The sequence below is a fragment of the Festucalex cinctus genome, chromosome 8 (genome assembly GCF_051991245.1).
Source record: "Festucalex cinctus isolate MCC-2025b chromosome 8, RoL_Fcin_1.0, whole genome shotgun sequence".
Classification (NCBI taxonomy): domain Eukaryota; kingdom Metazoa; phylum Chordata; class Actinopteri; order Syngnathiformes; family Syngnathidae; genus Festucalex; species Festucalex cinctus.
The window spans coordinates 23,235,756-23,260,741 of NC_135418.1; the positions used below are offsets into that span (position 1 = coordinate 23,235,756).

The 24,986-nt window shown below is 40.1% G+C and overlaps 1 protein-coding gene and 1 long non-coding RNA gene across 9 annotated transcripts in view; one reads left to right on the forward strand and one right to left on the reverse strand.

Moving 5' to 3' along the window:
* Positions 1–24,986, reverse strand: part of col2a1b (collagen, type II, alpha 1b) — a 101,202-nt gene that overhangs the window by 41,436 nt on the left and 34,780 nt on the right. For 2 of the 8 annotated variants that reach the window (XM_077530761.1, XM_077530762.1), the window contains exon 6: positions 5,935–8,100. The exons of 3 other annotated variants lie outside the window; for them this stretch is intronic. Coding sequence is in view for 2 of the 5 variants with exons in the window: in XM_077530760.1 (XP_077386886.1) it covers positions 1,211–1,301 (91 nt within the window). In the remaining 3 variants the exon portion in view is untranslated. Of the gene's footprint in view, positions 1–1,210; positions 1,611–5,934; positions 8,101–24,986 lie in introns of those variants that run through there. 3 more of the 8 variants (XM_077530760.1, XM_077530755.1, XM_077530763.1) reach the window with 2 other exon arrangements.
* Positions 14,715–18,271, forward strand: LOC144024096 (uncharacterized). Its single transcript, XR_013284669.1, has 3 exons — positions 14,715–14,890; positions 15,079–15,154; positions 17,506–18,271. It is a non-coding gene; the product is annotated as an uncharacterized LOC144024096 (long non-coding RNA).

The following is a 24,986-nucleotide window of genomic DNA, read 5'->3' on the forward strand; positions in this document are numbered from 1 at the left end:
GATTTTTCAATCGATTAATCAAATCAGATTCATTTAAATTTTGCATTAAAGTGTATTACAAAAGCATTTTTTTTAACCTAATTACTGTTTAATAACCAGTGATCGGTTGTTATTCCGTACTTCGTAAACATTTAGCGATTAAAAAAAAAAAAAAATGGGGGAATTGATGTACTATGTTACAGATTCTGTCATTGTTTTCCAAAGTAAGAACAGATGTTTGTAAATGTCTTATTTTGATTAAACACAGATGATAATCAGTCTTCTTTCATGAATGACTACAGAAATCAGTGAACAATTACTGTTGATATGCTAAAATCAGAGGTTTTGGACAATTTTAAAAAAAAAAAAAAATGGCTCCAAACAATTAGTCAATTATTAAAATAGTTGACTAATTTGATAATCAATTACTTGTCGATTAATCAATGAATTTTGACAGTTCAGACAGACGATAGATAGATAGATAGATAGATAGATAGATAGATAGATAGATAGATAGATAGATAGATAGATAGATAGATAGATAGATAGATAGATAGATAGATAGATAGTGTCACTAATTGTTTAAATTTAAAGACAACAGAAAATCAATGTTGGTCACTATGATGGTACTTGAAGAGCCAATAATAATAATAATAATAATAATAATAATAATAATAACATTTAATTTGATCAAGTACATCGGTTGCACATGATTAAAACGTGGCAAACCAATATTTTTTCCATCTGCGTCCAAAAAATGTTAGTTGAACACATTTTAATCATGTGCATAATGCACATGTGCTAATTAAATAAATTCAAATGACTTTTTTTTCCCCCATTGTAGTTTTGAGCGTACAAAATTTAAGAAACGCTGCTCTATATTAAGCAAATGAGCGGTCAAAAAAAAGAAGAAAAAAAAAGCCACAGGTGTTCATCTTAAGACAGCAGCATGGGAGGAGGCTGGAGGCACCCAGGGGTTAGTCAAAGCTAACTTTCAGAGTTGGCTCAAGCTTTTGTGCAAGCTATCATTTTATAAATTATGTTTTATACCACCAAATAAAGCAGTGGATACTGGCAACTATCCCACTTATTATCCAGAAGGTCCACACAACTATTAGTCACAAACACCTGCACTCCGGAGCTTCCAAGTCGAGCGTAAAGGTGCCGCACCATGCGCAAAACCCACAACTTTGCCTCATAAGAAGCAGTCGGAAGAGTAAAGGTCACTTACGGTTGCCGACCTGACATCTGACAAGGGCTAATAGGCACACTTGTGCGGCTGCAAGTAGCAGTAGAGTCCTTGAATCCAGGAAGCTGACCATGTCTAAATATTAGACACGCAGTGGCCCTGGAGGGAAAAAAGTTCTCGCGCTGATGGAGTCTCTCAAGTGCGTGTCCTCCAATGATTTCAAAGCCGCACCATTCAAAAAATCACCCTTGCCGAGTGGCCACGAGGGGAGGAGGAAGGGGGGAGAATCCGGCAGGCAGGACTCGGACCTGCAGGAACAAGCTCAGCACCGACCGCTTTGAGGGCCACAAGTGGTAGTTTTATGTCCCCGTTGCCTTCAATGAATCATCGTATAACCCCAAGAATCGGCCCGGCCCCTTACCCCCAGTCAGGCTGAAATCTGAGCAGACTTTCCCTCCCATTCTGTCTACCAGGTCCCTCACACACACCTCCCTCCATCCGTCCGAGACCACTCCCTTCCCCACGTGCTGCTACTGAAGACCCCTTTCCAAAAAATAACTTTCTTCCCAACTTTGCTCCCCCCTTTCCTTCCTGTAGGGTTCACAGAAAGCTCCTCATGCATTTTCCCCCCTTGATTTGTTGTGACCTCAATGCACTCCTAACAGGTGTCATGAGGGGGAAAACATACAAATCACCAAATAAAACGGGAGCAGCATGAAAGAATTTCCCCTCAAAATTCACAAGAATGTTGCTTCACACATGACAGCACATCATAGCAACCTCATATATCACAGAATGTGCCTCCTAGGCTCGTGGAATATGACATAAAAAAGCAATCTGATTGCAGCCTGAGGCTGACGTGAAAATACCGACGCGTTTGCCTCGACAGGTTTGTTCAAAAGCGCGCATATTTTCGGGCGGTTTTGCGCCGGACCACAATAATTCATGCAAATTTACCTTGGGCCAAGTTGTGCCAAACAGCACTTGTCATTACAAAACACGACAAGCTTAGAAAATTAGGCTCAGAGTTACACACACTAACCACACCACTTTGAATAGCATTTGGATGAAATCTATGGAAATTTTACTATTTATTTACTTGCATACAAATATTTGTGTTTCTTGTCTGCCTACCCAATACGTTTAAAAATAAACAAGCAATAATGAAAATAAAAAGGGGATAATTTGCACAATACTGCCACCACACCAGTAGCTAGGTTGGGTGAAGATCCATCATTTTAGGTAAGCAGAGCTGCAGTGTTAGCACGTATTAGCTAACAGCAGTAGTTAGCTATATATTAGTTATCATGCCCTCAACTTGTTTCTAAATATAAATAACAGAGGAGACAGTTCTTGGTGCATCTTTTCTAAGGTCCTCACCCCGAAGCAGGTTGTGACCTATGACCTTTGACATTTGAACACGTCAGCCATTTTATTGGCCAGGGAAGCAGCTGGTGCAGCACTGAATCTGTTCTCTACCCGCTTGGCCGTGACGGCAAAAAAAAAGAGAAAGTGCGTACTTGTTTGTGAGGGCCATTAATTGAGTTCCTACATGATTATGTGGATGTCATAAACACCTGCAAGCTTCACAGAGGCTCCAACGCGTGGACGACAACTAATGCCAAAAACAATTTGATTCAATTACGTCATTGCTTGTGCCAAACAGAGAAATATTTAATTTAATTCTATTTTACAATCTGCCATGTTTACATATTAATTTACACACTGACATGGACATTCTGCGCATATTTCATCCTCCGTTTTCTATAGCAGCTGTCCTCATCAGGGTCGCAGGTAAGCTGGGTGAAGGCTATACTGGCTAACTACTGGAGAGAGAAGCAGGGCCCACCCTGGACTGGTTTCCAGCCAATTGCAGGGCACAAACACAGAAAGTCTTTTGGAATGTGGCAGGAATCCATCCAGAGACTCCAAACTTCATACAGGAAGGCTTGAGCCGCAATTCAAACCTGCAATATCAGAACTGTGTGGCAGGCGTGCTAACCACTAGGGCACAACGCTGCTTACTGTTCGGCTACGTAACTGCGTAAGTGTTTCATTTTTGCAACTGCGGCGCTCCCACAAAGCCTGCAGCTTAACCATCAAAGTCTCAAGATCACGAGACTACCAACTACGCATCAACAGACTGTACACTTAATATCAGCTTTGGAGGTGGTCGACTCTGCAATCTGGCCTTTTGGTGTGGATTTCGCATTTTCAAAACCCATGGATGCGTTTGAGGTTCATTGATGTGTTTAAAGGAATGAAACTGGTGGGGCATCAACCACATGCAACATGTGGAATATACTGTATGTACCAGGAAAATGACTTACTGGATAACGTTCTTTCAACTTTTAACTTTAACTAGTTTCTTCTGCTAAGAACTAAACAAAACGTCAACAGCAGCTTGGATCACCACAGTTACTAGCAATCTATTTCCTGGTCACATCACATTCCTGCGTGGACTTTTGTTGTTTGTTACTGGAGAGAATTCATAGGGTACCAAAAAAAAACCCCAAAAAAACGCCTCATCAGTCAAACTCATGGTGCTGTTTCCTTGACAACGCGGGGAACCTTATTAATGCAGAAAAAGGACAAGCACAGAGGTAAGGACAGTCGGATAAAAATGAAAACAATCTGTTGTGGGACACTGGTGAGTCTCTGATTTGTTTGCGGTTTTTTTTTTTTTCTCCCCAAACTGTGATTAAACTAAAGTTTTAGGACTAGGAGGAGTTCTAGGAACAAGCAGTTCAAGTATCTTAGGGTCTTGTTCACAAGTGAGGGAAGAATAGAATGGGAGATCCACAAAAAACAAGATCCCAGATGCAAGAGGCTGAAATGAATTTCCTCCACAGGGCCATCCCATCTCTCACTGGGAGATTAGATGAGAAGCTCGGTCATCTGGGAGTGACGCAGACACCGGAAGTAAATGGCTGGATGGATGGAGACAAAATTAAAATAATAAAATGAAAATAACTGCGATTGGCTGGCAACCGGTCCAAGGTATCCCCGCCTACTGCCCAAAGCCAGCTGAGATGGGCTCCAGCACCCCCCGCGACCCTTATGAGGAATAAGCGGTCAAGAAAATGGATGGATGGATCAATGAACATGAAAATAATATTCCATCCATTTTTACAAGCCCCATACTATAGCGTCCAAAACACATTTACCACAATTCATAGCTAATTGTTACAATGAAACTAACCAAGCACTGGACAATTTATTTAGCAAAGTAATTACAGTAACTTCATAGGGTCACGTGAGTGCACGAACAATTCAAGTTTCAATTTTAAGGAGGCAACATTGATGGGAAGCGTCTCCGTCTGAAGCTGTTTGGGAATGAGGTCTGGAAAGATAATCACGAGGGAAATGATGGGAGAAAGGAAGAGCAAAGAGGTTTGGTGCAGTTGCAGGAATTTAAAAGAGAGAGAGAGAGGGAAGGTGGGTGGGAAGGATGGAATGCAGGAGGGATCGATGGCGAGAGGGAAGGATCGGAGGGTTTAAAGTGAAGGAGCGGGTGGGTGGGACGCTGCCGGCGCTCAAAGCAGGGTTAGCGTTCTAACTCAGGCCATGCAACATTGTGTTAACAAAAAGTGATGACATCACTGCTCAATCCCTGCAAGGCGGCCTATAGTAGCAATAACATTGCTTTCATCTGCGGGGCTAGGGATAACGACTGCTACCTTAAAGGAATCACTTGGACTTCTTCTGTCTTCTTGCTACTGTCAGTCAAACAGGGCAAAAACATATTTGGTAACTTAAGTGGAAATAGACGTCACAAGTCTTACTATAAAGAAGTAGAACCCTGTGAGTCTTGTCATAGCCATTCGGCAAACTTGCTAGTATTTAGCTCCTTTTGTAATTGATTTTTTTTTTTTTTTTTAAACCATCAGAATATTAACTCATTCACTGCCATTGACGGAAAAGGACGTCAATGTCAAAAATTTTTTGCTGGCCTGGAAGTGAATGTGTTAAGAAGAATGGCCACCATAACAAAGTGGCTGCGTTTACATTTATTCCGATTTAAAGATAGAAAAAGTAATGCTTCATGTACACACCCCATTCGGAATATTCTGACCCGATCAAACCCATTCCGATCAAGATTTTATTCCGCCACAAATTATATTTATATTTATATCAATTCGATTGCTAATCCGATCAACGCACATGAACAGTTTAATCGGAATGGAGATTGACAATCGATTTCCAACTGGGTATCACCAGCAGAGTTAGTTGCCACCAGGCTCGTATGCCTCTATCATTAGTGGTTGTTGGTGAACCTAATAAGACAAGCGCATCAAGTTGACCCTCCTATCCCAATTTTAGCCTCTCATCGCAAGGGAATCTAGGACATTTTTACACCTCAAATAACCGTAAAGTCACATCCGCCCGTGAATAACATGGCCCTTGTCTTATGAACTGCAATGTTTATTTAGCATACAGAAAGAGTGGCTGGGAACCGGCACACTAATGTGCCTCTAGACTGGCTAAATAAACCAGAAAATCGCTCAAAAACAAATGCTGCTTTATTGACGTGGAGGACCGCCATGGGAGTCAGTCTTTCTAACCACACATACGTTAATTGTATTTGTAAGCAGCGTTCGCGTTGAAGCTGCAGCGTATTATTCTGATTTTTGCACAGGATGTGAAGATCCAGCTGTCGTAAATGGAAATGTTTCCAACAAGAGCTTCTACCAGAGCCTCGATACTAGCCTGAGTGCAGTCACGTGTGTATGTGGCGATGTGTCAGAGAGGCCATCTTTGTGTACCTGCAGCTGATTCAAGACACACGCCTCTGTCTGGCTCGCAGCATGCAGAGTCAACAGGGCAGCCCAGGCGTGTTTGCAGAAGTCAGCGGCCGTCTCAAACAAAGCTCGCACTATTCTGGCGAGCAGCAGACGACGCCAAAGTGTCAGTCCGGGTTCTACCAGGATCATCTTTCAGAACATCTATGAGAGGGAGAGTTTTGTAAGGGTTTGTCCAAAAAAGCAATATGCTGTTGGTAGGAAAGGTGCCTTTTTTTTTGTTACTTTTGTTATAGACTTCTAATGAATAATTAGAAGGATTTTGTCGAAGTTATGTGGGTTGCTTTTGTCAATTTATTTGGCCATGTTGGTACATACAGTGCCATGAAAAAGTATTTGCCTAGTCGAAGTCCAGACTTGAATGTGATTGAAATACGTTGTCATAATCTTCAAAGGAGCATTCATGCTCGAAAACACACCAGTGTTGCTGTATCAATCAATTCTGCAAGGAAGAGTAGGTCAAAATATCTCCTCAGACTCATTGCCAATTATAGACAATCCAATTTTGTCAAATTATTGAGCAATTTTTTTAAATCTGTAAATTATCCCGGCCTGTTCTAGTGAACATAATTTGTTACGCAAACAGGATGTATGTTGCACTTGCAATTATTTTTATTTTAGTAGGATTTTTTTTTTAACAAAGTAATGCGCTGAAAGTAGTACAAAATGGATCTATTTCTTGCTGATTATTTTTGACTAATTATTGAGATATTTTGTAAAAAACAAACAAAAAAAACATGCTAATTACTGAGACAATTTGTAAAATAATAAGAATAATATCCCCGAAACTCAATTAATGGCCCAATCCTGTGCTTGTGAGACTTCAATTTGAGAATGCGCCAGGAAAGTGATGTTAAGAAAAAAGAAAAACAAAAACAAAAAGAAGAAAACGGTGGTGGTAATTTCATGAGTGTTCATGAGTAACTCAACAGCTTCACACATCAGATTTCACACTCCAATACTGTCTTAAAAAGATGCGAGACATGAAATAATGCAGAGGTCAAAAGCCTAAAGACAAAGCGACAATAAATGTGTGCTCTGGTGTAGTACCAAGACTGTCCTGTGAGAGGCAACATGGAACCTGCAGCAACCAGACTCCTGGAAAACTCAAAGAACAAAGCTTAGTAGAAAAATAACTAGAAGAAGATAGGTTAATTAGCTAGGCTAGGCTAAACTCAAGTCTAACCTAAAGTCTGACAAGAGTATGAGCTTCAGGTCACTTCCTATCTGGCAACTGTTCGGCTTCATCTCACGTTCACAGTCTGTGACTTGGTCCACCTCAGTGCTGACCACACTCGCAAGGATTCGCGATTTTGATGAGGTCAAGCTGCTGAACTCGCAATTGCAGATATTCTATCAGACTTTCCACATTTGAAAGAGGCCGTAATTCCAATCTGAAGTGATCAGATTTCATGCATTTTTTTCTGTTTAAGCAATGAAGGTCGATGACGCATTATTATTATTACTATTAATCATGACCATATATTCGACACACAACTTCCCATTAATGACAGAATTTCACATGGTTCAAGATCATGGTGTTTTGGAAGGAGACTGTTCAGGGGTGATGTATTGCTATTGAAACCAGGAAGCCAGGCAGCCTGACTGAAACAAATACCTTCGCACATTTAAGAACTGGACCTGCTGCAGAGGTGGGACGGCTGATGGGACATGCTGATAGACAAAGCAGACGCATTCAGAGCAGCAAGACAGAAGCCAGCGAGTCGAAATCTGTACACTTCTAAAGTTTCAAATATCACGAGTTGTGCAGTAATTATTAAGTCGTTCTTGACTTTGCTTTGTTGCTTGGTCGCTATTATTTTTGGGCCACATAAATCACTGAAAATGTGGGACAAATCGGAACAGAAATGAGGAAGCGAGAGAGAGGAAAGTAAAAAAAAAAAAGTCTCCTCAAATACTGCGGAAAATAAACAGCGTTGAATCGGATTCGGCGCTTTAAGCGACATTGAGCTGGCGAAAGAAGTGAGGCTACCTTGAGTGCTGATGAAAAACAGACAGCATTTTGTGACTTTGGTCACCTCGGTCCTCCACCAGAAAAACACCTTCCGTCGACCGGGAAGGATTTCCTCACCTCCAACTCCTCTTATCGGAACCATCTGGAATCACTCTCTTCAAAGAAAACAAAGGAAAAGAGAGAGAATTTGTGTATAGATTTAAAGGGGTTAAAATATGGACAATTGGTTTTTTAATTGCTTGGATACAGAAGTTGGGTCACGGGGAGATGGTGGTCTGCTTCTATCAGTTAGAAACCTCTCTAGTCATAACGCCAAAGCTCTGCCCTTGGTTGTCATGGAAATGGAAGCCGGGCTTGCAATTGGTCCAGGAGTATACAAGTCAGGCAGCGAACCTGAAATTGGGTGTTTACAATGTTCTATAATTATTGATATTTCGGGTATTTTGATGAAAGCATATCACAAACATGTCAAATGAGAAATGTCTTAAAGTGGAAGTCCACCTTAAATATTTCTTGACAATAATATATTATATCACTAGTCTAAACATGACATTTTGATTAATAATACATTTGTAGAATATGAGTTACGAAGCAAAATACAGCCATCTTCATCCATCTCAGGGGGCGACCATATTGCCACATGCTGTCGACCAAAGATGACATCACAGTTGCTCGGGGCTCAGGCAACGACCAATTACAGCTCACCTCTTTTCTGAAGGTGAGCTGTGATTGGTTGTTAACTGAGACCTGAGCAACTTTGATGTCATTTTCACTCAACAGCAAGTGGAAAAATGGCCAACTTCTGATATTGACAAAAACTGCTAGATTTTGCTGCGAAGCTCATATTCTACTAACGCAATATTAACCAGATTGACATATTTAGACTAGAAAGGCTGCGTAGGACATATTTATTGTCAAGACTTGTTGACTTGTTGACTTCCCCTTTAAAGCAAAAGTGTATAAAACAGACTTGCATTATATTACCTTAAGTCAAAGTTTAAATTAGAGTAAATTATTGGATGAAAAACATTTAATCAAAAATGACAAAAAAAAATTTATAAAAAAAAACCCAAAACAAACCAAAAAACAAAACAAAAAACCAACAACAAACAAACAAACAAACAAAACAAAAAAAAACCCAGTATGTAATATGTCGGGATTGAGGACCACCGGTACCACATAGTAACCAGACACATTTCTAAGTCAATTAATGTCGCTGTAAAAAGAAAATAAATACTGTGTGTCTACTAAATTTGACCCACCACAGAGATGAATATCAATTGCATGCTTTGCTGAAAATTTATGCTGGCAATATTTGACATTTGAGCTCCCAAATCTTCTTCTGGCCTGATGATAACTTGCTCCTTTTGCAGCTGAATCAATACAATCCTGCACTGTCACCGTTGCACACTGCTCTCGCTCACTTACTCCATTACACACACACACACAAACAGGCAACATATGCTTAGTCATGCAGGCGGACACCCTCACACATACAAGACACCAGACCTCCCCAAATAGAGCATTCCTCACACCCAAACGAGATTCCTAACTTCTTCCTCGGCCCCGTGCCCTTTTGGAAGAGTCGAGTGGAGCAGCGTGCAAACTACGTGTTTCTACACAGGAGGGATGACATCACCATGTCTACGGCCGCTGATGGATGTGCAGTCCTAGAAAGCGGCCGGCTTGACTGACTTTTGAATTGTTTTGTTTTTGCCCACACTCAAATTGTGTCACGTTTGAGTACAGTGTTTTACAAACAAACACCGCTGATAAGCCAAAATGTCGAATGGGAAGTTGAGCCCATCTAGATTTGGTGTTGGTAACACTGGAGGTGATCAAAAAAAAAAAAAAAATCATCCTGTTCTTTTCAAGGACATGCGTGAGCTGTAGCCTAGCTCAAATAACTTTCTGTAGTAGTGGTCCCAGCGCAATTTTGATGGGAGTGAGCCAGTCAATCACACTGCAAAAAAACATTTATACGCATGGATCATTCCAAAAAGTTAACATACATGTTTTTGGAATGTGAGGACACATATTTCATAAAGAAAGGGTCAAGCTGAGTTTCGAACCCAGTACAAGACATCCTAACTAAATAGTCCATGCCACTCAATGATCTCTGACTGTGTCGGTCTCTGGATCAAAGATGAAAGATGAAAGAGACAAATAGTAATTGTGACCCCCCACCAGCCCCCCAATATTGTGACTGGTTCAACATGCAATTACTTTTTTTCAAGGTTCTCTTACTATGTATGTTTCGACAAACACAAGCAAATAAAGTAATCTCTTTAACAATAAAAAAAAAAAGATTTATTATGCATAAATGACACTAAAATAAAGGCCAACAAACCATGAGAAACAGTTTAGTTACTTCAATTAAAGTTGTGAACCACTTTGATTTGTTGGCTTTTAAGTGTTCACTACAACAAAATTCAACTAAATAAGTGTGTAAATATAAATATAATAAATCACAAAATCGTGACTTCATCGCTTTAACTTTTAATTTTTCTCAAAACAATAATATGTAAACATTTGGACTGCACTTCTTAAGCACAGAACTTGTCTAGACACGCAAATAAATAAAATATGAACATAAAGTCTACGGACTACCCAAAATGAAGCAGATGGATTTTTTTTTCCTTCAAAAATTGCACCCTTTGCGACATGAAAATTGCATTCTTTTTAGGTTAATATATGTTAGATTTGAAATTATATTAAACTGTTTTGAAATCATAGTGTGAGGTATATTTATAGTATGCTTTTTTTGTAAAAAGGGAAAGTGAAGTAAAAAATATTCTTGACAATAAATTCTATGCACTCCCAATAAACACGTATTTCTGTTTTTTGCAAGAACAGAACTTACTGCACCTTTGTGTCCGATAGGATATCTTCAGAACTTTGGAATACAACACAAGACTCAAAAAAAAAAAATAAAAATCATTGTGACAAGAACTCCATAACAACCTATTTGGGAAAGTGATACTTTCTGCCCTCTCATCAACGTGGTTACTTTGAATGGCCTAATGGGGCTCAAAGCCATCCACATGCTGTTTTATCTGGTGAGGAGTTCCTCCCCAGTGTGGTTGCTCATTCTTTTCAGCCACAACCTAAGCCTTTCAGGAATGCCGGCGTCGCAGCCATGAGTGTGCGAAGCGTGCATTGTGTGCGCAGTCGGGAGTTGAGTTTCAGCTCGCAGGTGTGTGTGTGTGTATGTCACATGCATTTAGTCAGCGATGTACACCAGAACGATAACATAAATTCGGTCACGAAACTGCCTTTCAGTTGGTGGCATCAAGCCTTCTTTCAGCTGGAAAACAACGTTGCTGTTCAAGACCCGTTGCAAAGTCTCAGAGACTTACAGAATTATGCTTCTCAGTCACAAGTGGTAAGCTCTCAAATGGTTCCAATTGAACTCATTAGCCTGGAGGTTGATAAAATGGGTCAACGCTTGCACAGAACCATGTGCAATTTTTGATATGTGCCAGAGTTATTGAAATGAAGGTAAAGCATCATCTATAGACGTGGTTCATAAATCGCTATTTATTTGCCATAAAAACCTAAACTATGCTATAGTGTCACAGTTTATAAACAACCCTACAAAAGTATTGAAACAGTGAGGCTATGGATGCCATGAAGGAGCACTCTCATGATGAACCATGTGGCCGCACCAGGGCGGAGGTGCTGTCGCTCTGGCATCTCAGGTATTTTATAGAGGAGAAGGTGGGCCCCTCAAATTATCTTCCATGCCCCCCTCCTCCTCTTTAAAAACTCTGAGGCTCATCAATGGCCTTTTTGAGACGAGATGTTTGGTTGTTAACATAGCGTTTAAAAAAATAAAATAAAGGGGGTGGAGATTGTTGATCGTGGCTTACGTCCAAAAGCAGTGGAAATGAGAGCGGAAGAAAAAGGGAATGAAGGTGGGGATGGATGGCGTGACACGACGAAGATACAAAAAAAAGTGGGTAAAAATGTGGGGTATAAAAACAAACAAACTCATGGCCCATGGTAAGGTTTGGTTCGAGTTGTGTCGTCAGGAAATGGCTGTAAGTTGATCTAGTGTGTGTGTGGTGTCCTAAAGGTGGAACGCCTTCCCCAACCCAGCAACACAATGAAGCTCTGTGTGGTGAACCTGAGGAATGCTGAGAGATGGCAGGCCAGGGAAGAGGGGGTTCAGGCGAGACGAGTGATGGAGAAGGTTGTAATGGAATGGTAATAGAGAAATTCCAATTATGAGGATGAAAGAAATTAGACGATAAAACTTGTGGGTAATGCCTGTAATATCTTCAAATTAAAAAATATTTGTGTTGCTGATGTGTCTGCTGTATGTGCCACATACACACTATGATTGGCACGTGTGTGAAATGTAGTAAAAGAGGTGCTGCCTCCACTTTTCTGAAATATGTCAAAGCCAAAAGGTAAGCAGAGCTGCAATGACTGTTGTTGAATCCAAAGATAAACGTTAGCTGAAAGCGTTAGCTTCTGATAAGCGGCACATACTTTTGTCATCTATATTGGTGTGGGGGTCATGCGTCAGCACCCCACCCCGACGCTTCCGACAGTAGTCACCAGTTGCCTCATTTTCAACCCACTACTTCCGCCCCTGGTCATCATGGAAACAAAAGCTGCCATACACAGCACTGGCCCAGCAGTTAACTGGGCTGCCCCCTAAAATAGGTGCATTTTTGCTGGTGTGGAAAAGTGTACTACAATTCTTCATCCATGTTATTAGGTGATAAGTCATTGGTCACTGGTATGCTTCAGTGGCGGCATCCTTAAAAAGCTGTGATTAAAGGTGTGGGTATCAAAAGGTTGCTGGAGAGCAAGAAATGGGCATGAAAGGGGAAAAAAAGAGGACAGTAAAGTCAGTGATTGTAAAGGCGGGTGGAGGGAAAGGTGATGACAGATTTGTTTACTGACTCCCCTACACTGAGCAGGCTCCTGTGGTCTTAAAGGAGAGTGGGAATGACCTGGAAACTCAGCTTGAGTGTATACATTCTAAATGCTTTAGGAAATTATCTTTTTTTTTTAATATCGTCTGGTTCATATGGGGTATTAGTCAACTGAAGTGACAACAAATGGCTTCCCATGGTTGTTGTACAACAAAATTACACTGTAGGTGACTTTAAGCATGCACAATATATTTTATTATACATAAAAACGAAAAACTATTGGAAATGTAGAAAGGAAGCAACATGCCCTCTATTTTTTCATCTGTTTTTTTTTTTTTTTTTGGCATTATGGCATTTTCAGCCAAATATCTTATCTCAAAATATTAGAATATTTCCTCAGACCAAGTAAAAAAAAAAAAAGCCATAATCAGCAATATTAAAACAATAAAAGGCTTGCAATATTTCAGTTGATTTGTAATGATTCCAGAATGTATGGCATTTTTGCTTATTTAATTGCATTACAGAAAATAATGGATTTTACCACAATATTCTAATTTTCTGAGACAGTCCTGTATAAACAGATTTGGAGCTGTCAGAAGTCCACAATGGAGTTCTAAAATTGTGTGTACCCTTCAAAAAATTCATGCTAGGTGATTCAGTGGGAGATATATTGTACATTTCACACACTTCCATCAGAAAACATAAATTGTTATTTTACCAGACTTGTGCAGACTAGTAATCCTGTCCTACACTAGGGGGATTTTGAACAGCATAAAACGGGTCACTGGGCCAATTTAGAACACGACAAAAGCACAGTGTTCAGGTTGCATTAATACACAGCATATATGACAGAGATTGCTCTTAAATAGTTAAGAAGAAAACCAAAAATATCTTGGAATATTATGTATTTATCTTGGTTGGAGTTGTTCGTATGTGTTGGTGAATACTGTATGAACCTTTGACAGAGTTGTGTGTATGTGAAAGCTGGAAATAGTGAAAATTATATCTTGGTACACTGTTGGTAATGACTTCTCCTGTGTGTGCATAAGTGAGAGAGCTCAATTCATGGTCACCTAAAGAGACACTATGTGCATGGTGGGGAATGATGCTTGGGAAAGTGCATTTGTAAACAGAGCCGCTATTCACTTGTACAGTACACGCCGAGGGTCCGATCCCAAAGTAGCCCCCTTGTGGTAGAAATGCACACTGGCTTTGTCAGCAAAAGAGCAGCAATCCACTAAGCTGATTATGGTGCACCATTAAACAAAATTAATCAGGAATGAAACAATCCTGCCAAGCAAATCGGAGGGTGTAGAACGGCGGAGCTGGCATTATCATCTCTTTATAATGGGCTTATTGTGGAATAATGGACTCAAACAAAACGGTTTTCTAAGTGTCCTAAAAGGCATAAAGCAGTCGGTGATTAGTGGGTACTAATTTGAACACAACAGGAAATGTCATTTATTTTCAGCCAGCACAGTTGCCTTTTAATTAGGGAAATATTTCAAGTCTGTTCAGCATGTGAAATGCCATGTTGCTTAGCACCTTACTTTGCCGTCTGTGTTGGCCAGATAATGTACTGTACTCTACTAATCCCCCTTCTGAAAGAGTCAAATCAATGGTAAAGTGTGGTAGTATGTGGATCTCTCTTGCATGAGATATGAGTTGAGTTTCGACAGTGAATTGTCACAAAGCTTGGTATGCATTTGATCCGTATCTATCAAGTGAGTTGGGATAAGCCTAACAATAGTCCAATCTACAAAGCCATTTGTGTCTCATTAGCAGAGTTGGGAAATCCAGGTCCAGAAAGTGAAAACCCTGCCACAGTTTGGTGCTTCTACTCAACCGACAGGTAAACGAGGTCATCATGAGAAGCACCTGTGGCTTAAGCCAAACTCTGGTAGGGTTTTTACTTGCTTGACCTGGTTTTTCCATCTCTGCTCATTAAGTATCACATATTGGGATCTAAAGACAATTACAAAGAAGCATTTTAATACCTGAAGAGCTCCAGAAACAGATGTGATGCTCTAAAACGAGATGATTTATGGAACAGCCGGTCAGTGTGAATCCATTATTCAAAAGAAACCAAGATGTTTCTGTCACGTAAGATCAGAAAAGCTTTTTTGTTGAAAGAACTTAAAATCAAGAACTGAGGTCACTACTGGAATATTCATACTGCATGTCATGTACATTTGCTATTTAAAAAAAAAAAGAAGTTCAACCTTGTGTACATTTTCTCCACAGAGAGCCCTCTATACAGGCTGCTTGAGGAATCCTTTGATCGTGGAGTAGGAATGACGCTGTGCCCAGGTAGCTCAAGGTGTGGATTGTGACTACAAACAGGGCAAGCTTTTTCAGCAGCAGAGAACAGGCCTGTGTCAATACTGGCTAGCTGGCTGGGACAAGGTCTTGATTTATCCAACGGTGTTATGCGCTAGAAATAGCTATATTACCAGTTTCCAAGCCTGTATGAAATGCCTACACTTTCTCAAGTAAATTACAGTGCACTGAAACCTGGTGTGGCATGAAAATTTCCCTTGGTAAAGTATGGGAAGGGGAATGAAAAATAGGGAGTATATACGGAATAGGGAATGCCTCAAAGCTCACATGCTGCTGCATCTACAGTGGAATGATCTCCACCAAGTAATCAGTAAAAAAAAAATTATAACAAGATGAATTTAGTGATTTAACGCTCATCCTGATTGTCGGTCAATAATTCAAGGGTTTTGAGCTTCAGGATTATGGTAGGAGCTGGATCCTATTCCCGTCAAAGAAGAGAGAAAGTTGGACACAATGGACTAATTGCATGGGTATTTGTGAATGGCAATATGTAAAGGAATCGATCCCAAACCAACTGTACTGCCTGTTGGTCTATATGCAAAAATCACACAATTAGAAAAACTGTAACTCAAGATTCATAGTTCTTGTAAATTAGCACATTAACTTCTAAACCAGCTTCTTAATGTTATAGCGTGTGTCATTCAGACAACTCTTACAGCTTACTGGATCAAATCCAATAATTAATCAAGCCGTTTGTAACAGGAATGTTGGCATTCAGGGCATCAGAATCTCAGACAAAACAAAACACCGTTGTTTCTCTTTGAGGCAAAATAAAGGACTTAAAGCTTTAGAGAGGAAACACATTCCCCTGGATCGGCTGCTTCTCAATCATAACTGAGCTCGATCTTGATCTCAGTGTTGACTTTGGAAAAGCAACAGAAGACTTGTTACCCAGGGGTTGGACACCAGACATGACCTGAAACTCAGGGAGTATCTCAAATGTATGATAATTACACGAAAATTTCTTCTTATCAAACTAGTTTTACAATATTAGTCCATCCCCAAAATCTCTTTGTCCATATCGGTTTTCGTCAAGTGTTCCATCAGTACAGGATTCAGTAGAAGTATACTTGAGTAATATTTGAGCAACATTCACAGATAGGGAGGATTTCCCTTTATGGAGTATCAGAATATCTCCCACTTGAGAAAACTCAACCCAGTATACATTGCACTTGTCTCTTTTTGAGGGGCTTACAAGAATCTAGCACAATAAACAGCAGCCCCCCTCAGAACGTCCACAACAAAAGCAAATAGCTCCAGCCTGGCTATAGCTTTATTAGTGGTCAGCTGGTTCCCATTAGAAGGGCTTTGTGAATTGCTATCGCCTCTCAAGAATCCCAAACAAACTGACCCTGGGCTCTGTTTGTCTCCTTGTAACCTCTCACCAAATCGGTCGTGCCTCTCCAAGAAATAGCCCTGGATACTGCGGCCTTCCCACAAACAGGCGTAGGTCCCAGTGACATTTCTGGCCTTTAATGTTGTTACACTGCTACTTAGGTGGATAAGGCACTTAATGAATGGCTTGCTTGACATTGCACATACATTTTTAAAGGGGTCTGGTGATTGAAACATGTCACTAAATGTTTTGTGAGATGGTTACCTCGTAGTCACGAACGCCTAGAGATCCTGTCATCCAACTTCAGCAACTGACAGTTCTCAGTAAAAAAAACAAAAAACAAAAAAACTCTTAATCTAGTAGCTGCCAATCAGTTTGCGACCAACTGAAATGATACAAAAACAAACAATCACACCTAGTTAAGTCTTTCACAGACCTGCCCATATATTGATTCCAATAATGAAAGCCTAAAAGGTTGTCAGATTCTATGATGGAATATGTATTATTCATTTTAGTTGCACTTTTCAAGTGTGATATATTTTCTGCCACTGTATATTTGTCAAGGAATTGTGTTTAATCTCAGCATCAATCAAGTCAAATCAGTCTGAGTGAGTCAAGAATGTGCTGAGGTGGTATGCGGCAGATGAAAAAACAGATACTTTCCTTCTTGCTAAATAAACTTGGTCAGGCCTGAAGGACTAAGCAACCTTTGTTCAGCCCCTTGGTCCTATTTGTGTTTCCAGATGATCTCAATCTGATCAAAGATCACTCTACGCTTATTTCCTGTGATGACAATAAATAATGGATATACCAGAAGAAAAATTGAGTTTGTAGTATGAGAGCAAGAAGGATGGTATAGATGGTGTTAAGGGTATACTGTGTTTGGTGGTCCAGGGGGCCACTTGAGGTCCTGGCAAAAATCAACATAGAGACCAACCAACAAAGCAACCATTCATATTACTTCCCCCCGGTAATGGAAAACGTTTCTCCCCCAGCGTTAAAAACAGAGTGAGGGGCAAATGTGCAAAGACAACAAAGAGGGAGCGCTTTCCTTGACTGTGGATTAGGATCTGCTTGCTGTGAGCCGCATTTAGATCTGCATGGAAAGAAACCCAAACATCTGCAATGTGGACTCCAGAGAAGGTTCCTCCTTGGGTGGGAGGGATCATGTGGCCTTGAAGGCCTGGGGGACCAGAGTCTGGATCCTGTGTTTGCCCAGACTTCACCGCACGATGCCACACGGTATGATTCGTCTGCTAATTTCTGAAACTCCCCATCGTATATGTGAAATTTTTAAAATATGTACATGTATGATTATGTGTTTATTTTAAAGCAACATAAGGATAGACATGCAGGTAAAATCCATTTGATACTGTATAATGTGGCACATCGTGTAAAAGAACAAGAGAGACGTGCACGAGTCAGGTTGATAATTAAGTCTGGTAAGCAAGCTGATTGGACTTAGCATCTGCGTGCATTTCATCAAAGCATTATCCCTCATCTTTATATGTTTAGGGAAAATGTGTTTAGCTTGGAATCAACTCTGCCTCTCAGATGATATCAGGATGTAGCGGGGATTAAAATGGGTAAACTATTTTGGGTGGCCCGTGACTGAGCTTGTGATTGCCTCACACCGCGTTTTGGAAACACTTTATTTTGTTTGAGGGTCTGAGTTGTCTGAGGGCACTTGTCATAGACAGGATATCCTGTTCTGTGAGGGGAGGATATACTTGTCTGTCGGTCCTGGGGCGCTACCGACAGCGCTGGAGGAACTTGAAGGCCTTGAGTGTTGATATTTAAAAAACAAAGCAAAACCGTGATTGCATATGAGAATAAAGTGTCCTGAAAAGAGGAAGCCATTTTGTCCTTTTTATTTACAAATCACATTAGACACACTAGTCACTATTTTGAAGATTCAATATACTCTAGATAATAATAATAATAATAATCCTCGAGCTATAAATCCATGTTTCAAGTAGGAATGCTGATATTGTCTGTTAAATGAAATTTATTTTTCTTAGATGTTGGCTCTTCTCCTTCAGTTTCATAATTTGGCCTTTTCCTGTTTCCGAAGAAGCTCTCCAAAGATGTTTGTGTGTTTTATTAATTTTTGCTAGATTTTGGGCTTATCTTTTGACTTATTGACTAATGAGACCTAAGACGTGTGGGTTACAATGTGTACATGTAGGCCCAGGCGGATATGCCTGAATTTCAAAATAAAACATTTCAGATTCTGATGTTCGATTAAATATTAAATACTTTTTGTTCAGTCTCTCTGTGTGTCGCCAAGTAACGAACAGCGTGTTGCCCAGGTATGAGAACCGCTGGTGTAGTCCATCAAACTCATGATCTGTTCGCTGACAAGCTTTAGACTGAAACTTGACACCGAGCTTTATAGGAAATATCATTTACTCTCGTCATTATGATATACTGTACTTATTTGTAGTGAACAGATGTGACTGTGACTCGTGTGCAGCATTTACTTGGGCATCGAAGGCTGATCTGTCTGTTTGACAGACAATTATCTTGTCAATCAACACCGTCCTCCCTCGACAGCCTCATCAGTCGCTCGACTTTTGTGATGACAGCCAAATACACACTTTTCCTCACTTTGGGCTCATTCACCAGTATGTCAACTGTAAGCGTACTGCCACTGAAGCACACTGCCTACCAACTGTAGGTTCTAAATAATTTTAGATTACAGTACAGGAAAGGCTTTTCGTTAGGCAAAGCATGTGGAGGTGAGCAGCTCCAGTTCAGATTCAGTTGGACATGAACACTGAGCACTCTGTGGCCTGCTGAGGTGATGCTATCTTTACCTCAGTGATACAATGGCCTCATAGACAGCTGACATTGGGCAAGGGCCCAGCCAGCCTCAGCTGTGGCAAATTCCAGGAAAAGTGTGCCACCTACAGGCGCTCGACAGTCAAAGGGGAGCCTCAGCATGTCATGATAAATACAGTCAAAGTTAACAGTGTCTTGCCATTGATATAGCAGTTTGTAACAGAGGTAGATTATGGTCATTAGGTCTGCCATTTTCTTGTAATTTAAATATACAGACATTAAATTAAATCCAAATTAACAATGACTTTAATTTTCAATGACTTTCCTGCTTAACAGCCTCAAATTAATTCAGTTTCATTTGATATCTTTAAATCTTCCACGCATATTGAATAGTTAAAATGTCTTGTCAGCGCCCTAAAGTTTGCAATCGTTTTTAAGCAATTAACTGAAGCAAGACTAATGATCTTAAATGTGAGATTTCCTGTTTTAAACCACAGCATATATTGGTGAGGGAGAGAACGGGAGGAACGAAACAGGGTTGGGGCAAAAAAGCTGTCTTTTGGGCACGATACAGAGCGCACCCCCACATTGGTCACCAGCCAATCACAAGTCACATGAAAAAAACATACACTCACATTTCTATCTATGGAAAATTCAGGGTCTTCAATGTCAGCTGGTTTATGCCATAAAGGAAGACAAATTCAAAACATTAACATCCAGAATGTGAGGTAAATATGATAACCTGTCACCCAACAGGCAATCAAAATGAAGGAACTATTAAAACGAATTCACCTAGACTACAAACGATCTGAAGAAACAATCAAAGTGCCATCTTTCCCCATCATCTGAACAGTAGCTGTCAGGTACCGTATGTTAAACCCGCAGGAAGCCTCACTGCAGCAGCTGCTGGACGCAAGCCTGCTAGCAGCTCTTTCCCTCTGGCATTCTATAATTCTCCTCTCGTGACGAGACGCACTGGCAGGCGGGAGAAGTTTTTTTTTTTTTTTTTTATGGACACATGCCAGGTTTTGCAAAATACGACTCAAAAGCACTCGCGCTGACATAAATATCGACAATGCATTGTAGGCAAAATGTGTCAGTCATTTGCAACATTCCACGGTTTCAAAGCGTTTAGCCAGGACGGAAACCTCACGTCGGTGAAAGAATGTCTTTCCCACTCCCCTCACCCTTTCGCATTAACTGCCTCCTCACCTAGTTTCCTCTCCTTTTCCCACCGTCCTCGCATCATGACATTCCTTCAATCCTGAGCTCCTCCCGCCTCGATTCCCTCGCCAGATGTCAGCTGATTGACTGAAACGGCCCTTTCCAGAAGAGGAGACTTGGCAGCGTTGTGCAATAGTGGATCACTGTTGTTTTCCGTGTAAATTAAAGGGACTTTGACAAATGTTTTGGGAAGATAATTAAAGCAGATATTAAATTGTATTGGCTTATTTTAGTTTTAATGTGAATATATTAATGTACTTGTTAAAATTTTGGCCACTCAACAAGTATGAAATTAAATTAAATCAAACTTTATTTATACAGCACCTTCCATACACCTCTAATTCACAAAACTACCACCCACTAGTCAAACTAGGTAAGCAGAGCTGCATTCTTAAAATGATTGAAATCCAAACTCCAAGTTGGTGATGACCTTCTCGGATAGTACGCAACGGATGCTATGGGAAATGTGAGCAGGTGTGTTGTCATTGTGAAGTAGCCACAAGTTGTTTGCTTGGACACTGAATGAAGCAAACGCAACAGGATCTCTTCATAGACGTGCTGGTTGATCGTCTGGCCCACATTAAAGATGAAAACTCGCAATTTGGGTATTAAATGTAATTTTCGACACCAGACCAGGAGCTTACCACCCCATAGGTCCCGGAAAATCTAAATATACCTACAAAGTCCCGAAGTTGGCCATATTGAGTAGGCTCATTTCTTCCCATGCTGTGGCTCCAGCCCCTGGTTGTCAAGGTAACAAAAGCTGTACTCAGAATTTGGGTGATTTGAACCAGTGTGACACTTGGATGTTAAGTGAGCTATTTTTTTTCGTCCTTTGTGTATTTATTTTATTTTACATACGGTAACCTTCATTTATCCAGGTAAGGAAATTGAGAACAGATTTTAATTTGCAATGCTGACATGGGATTTTTATTTATTTATTTATTTTTTGACCATATACGTCAAACTTTATGAAGCTGCCTGGGAAAAGTTTCAAATTTTTGGAGAAAAATAAATGTATGAACTGCCTCTTTAAAAAGCCTATTAGGTGTTCTTTTGTTGCGACTTTGATAAAGCTGGAGGCTTAAAGTTGGGGGAAAAAAAAAAAAAAAAAGTCATGTGCAATGAAGTGATATTCACCACCCAAATGAGCCCTGACAGGATTTCAGAATACAGGGAAACATTAAAGATGGAAAATGGACGGAATATTTGGCTGTTTAGGGATACTTCCCATTGTTGATTCATTGTAGATAAGAATGATAAATAAGAGACTCTCTCCATTCGGACTACATCTAACTTAGCTATATTGAATAACTATTTTCTTCTGTATTTTGGGAAGAAAAAAAAATCAGCGAGTGAGTGGGTTGATGGCTTGGCCATCTGTGAGGAGTTAGTCACTGAGCAAACCTGCACATTTCACAGCTTATTTCGTCAATATGTTCCAGCCATCAGCTTCATTTGAACACCCGCCGTTATTTCCCTGCCTGAACTTCCTCTATTGACCAGACTTTACAGGTCACTTTTCCCCCTAGACAGAGTTTGTAACACGCAGTTGGCAAGGCTGAAGTTGCCGCCAGGTCGGAGGATTACTGTCTGACTGAATCCTTCAAAAAGGCCCCACCGTGACTTCCCCCCTCCCATCTGACCTCCATTTTCACCTCTGGAGCTCGGTCTGACAGCTGTGTGAAGCCATGCCAACTAATGGGATTTACAAGGCAGTGAACGCCACACGGCGTGCATTCATCATATTTATTCAGGGACCAGCGTGTGCTTGCAAATCATGTATTGGCCACAAAAAAAGTGAGTACAGGGAGCTATCAGTTTATGACGGTCCCGACATATGATTGTGTTTTTTATTTCATTAGTTGCTACTAATGGCATCAAAGTTTTGTTTTTTTTGCTTCTTTTTTTTAACAAATATTTACTGTTAATAGGATAGTGGTCGATTACATTGGATTCCAACTTAAACATTCATTCTGGTGATGTGAAATATAAAATGACAGCGTGTGACTAATCACGAGCTGCAACACTGTCACGTTGTAGGTTTTGATTCATTTTCCTGCTTCAAATGGCTTGAAACTCTCTGGATTAACGGCATTAAATCATTAGAACCACCGCTGTGAAATTATGTTAATTACTGTAAACACATTTCAACGCCAGCTTGAATACTGCCGCTGCCTGCCAGTCTGCAGAATTGGACAAAACAACAGCGAAAATAACTTAAAGTACTGCAATCATCATTAACGCAAAATAAAAACATTTAAAACAAAATTTTTTATAAAGAGTACAATCTAGTGAGTTAATTGCTATTGTTAAAAACACTGTTTGAAAAAAATAACACGGAAAACAAGCTAAAATCACGTTTGACAAGCGCACAGAATGTCATACCAGTACTTCCTTTAAGCAATAATTCATGTATTTGGCACAAATAGCAAATCTTCTTGTTAGATGATAAGCATCTGTTTTAAAAATATCTGATCATGTGTGTTTTCTGATACAGAAAATAAATTCCACTGTGCAGTACATGTTGTCGGGACCTGTCAAATGATGTACAGTATATAACCCGTTTTCTTCTTTGCACGTTTGTGAATTTTCTCCTCTGTTGCATCGTCTTTCTGTGGACTGTGTCCTGACTTGCCGTGGAAGAATGCCATCTCTTTTAAGTTGCTCTATTACTTAACTTACTTAAATGCATAACTACATGCGGTTGCTGTTAGACTGTCATGGTGGGCCACATTTTCATTCACTTTCTAAACACACTGGATGCTTCAAATTGTCACAAAGTGCAGAAAAGAAATCAATCAGATGACAACGTCTTCATATTTAATTGTTTGAGACAATTCTAGTATTATTTGATGGCAAGAGTCCTTTGTTTCAATAGTCTACTGCTTGCGGCAAACCTAAGCAGTGTCGATCGCTGCTAGCATTGCTGTTCGCATTGTTAGCAGCTACTAGCAAACTAGCATTATCCTACGCATAAGATAACTAGCAGAACTTTGACAGATTTTTTTAAATTCACAGTTTAATGGCTGTTTCTTCCTGATTATAAGTAAACTTTGTAGAATGAAGTTTGTATTTGAATGGTGTAGTTTAGTGCTAGTCACGATCATACATTTTATTGATTTATTTTAATTAGCCGTGAGACAATGACAAAATACAACATCCTATAAATCGTAACTCACAAAATGTGAGAAAACATGAAATTAATTATTAACTAGCAGATTAGCTTGTGGCTGCTAGCTAGCGAGCATCAACATAGAACTGGGCGAACAACTACGACAGGTTACACATACAATTTATGGCTATTATTTGATGTTAGTTAATACATTTTGTAAAGGAAATATGTAATTTACACAAATTAATTGCAATAATCGGACTATTATTGCTTATTATCCTCATTATTATAGTATTTCTTCATATTTCAACAGTAGGACTATGATGTGTAACCGGAAATGATCAAATAAGCATCCTGCATATGAGCAAATATTTAAAACGTTTTTGCTGATAAGTCTGAAATGTCTGCACAGGTCTCCAGTCAGCTTATATTGCATTTATTGGACCTGCCCATATGCTTTGCCGTCACGCTCCAGACATGTGGACGGCAGCCGAGGCTGGAAGCATTTGCCAAACGCTTCCTCTGTCATTAACATTAGGTCGCTGCTGCCTCCTCCTACTGCAACACTGCTGACTACTTTATGTAACACCCTAAGCTTTTCTCTAAAGTCTTTGAATTGTCTTTTTTTTTCTTTCGAAAAATCAGACCTTTTTTTTTTTTTTTTTTTAAATCGCTCATGAAGTTGTCGGAGCAAGCCTTTTTCCCACAACGATAAGGTCAGGTGAGGATCTTCTCACCAGGCACTTTTCCCTGCTCCTGCTTATTCCACACATCCATGTCTTCTCAACATTTCTGAACTTCTGCCAAAAGGGAAATAATAAAGAAAATTTTTAAGGTTTTTTCTCCCCTTCTTTGTGGTTGACTCTCATGAAGACAACGAATCCCTATGAGCTGTTTTCCATTCTTCCATTTGCACTTCTCTTAACCTGTTAGAAAGCTCAGAGAGGTGCTGGCGGGAAAACGGAAAGTAACATTTGGATGTCAAGTTAGCTTTGGTCTTTTTCTTGTTTATGTGACAAGAGACTCAAGTCACAGTAATTAACCCAATGTGGTAAAAATAGATGTTGACTAGGAATGGACCCTGGCACCACTATTCTGAGGAAATGTGTGCCAGAAGGTTACATTTCTGCCAGTAGGGAGCGCAACAAATTACATTACATTTAGTTCAGCTCTGACGTGGAGCTGACACACTTTTTTTTTTTTTTTTTTAATGTGAGAGACCACACGCATGATGAGAGGGATGATGAGGGGAAAAATCAGCAAGTGTGTGGTGTACTCGGAATGACCAGCACAACACACCACACAGATAATGAATGATATCCGAACGACGTTAACTTATCGCTCAACATGTGC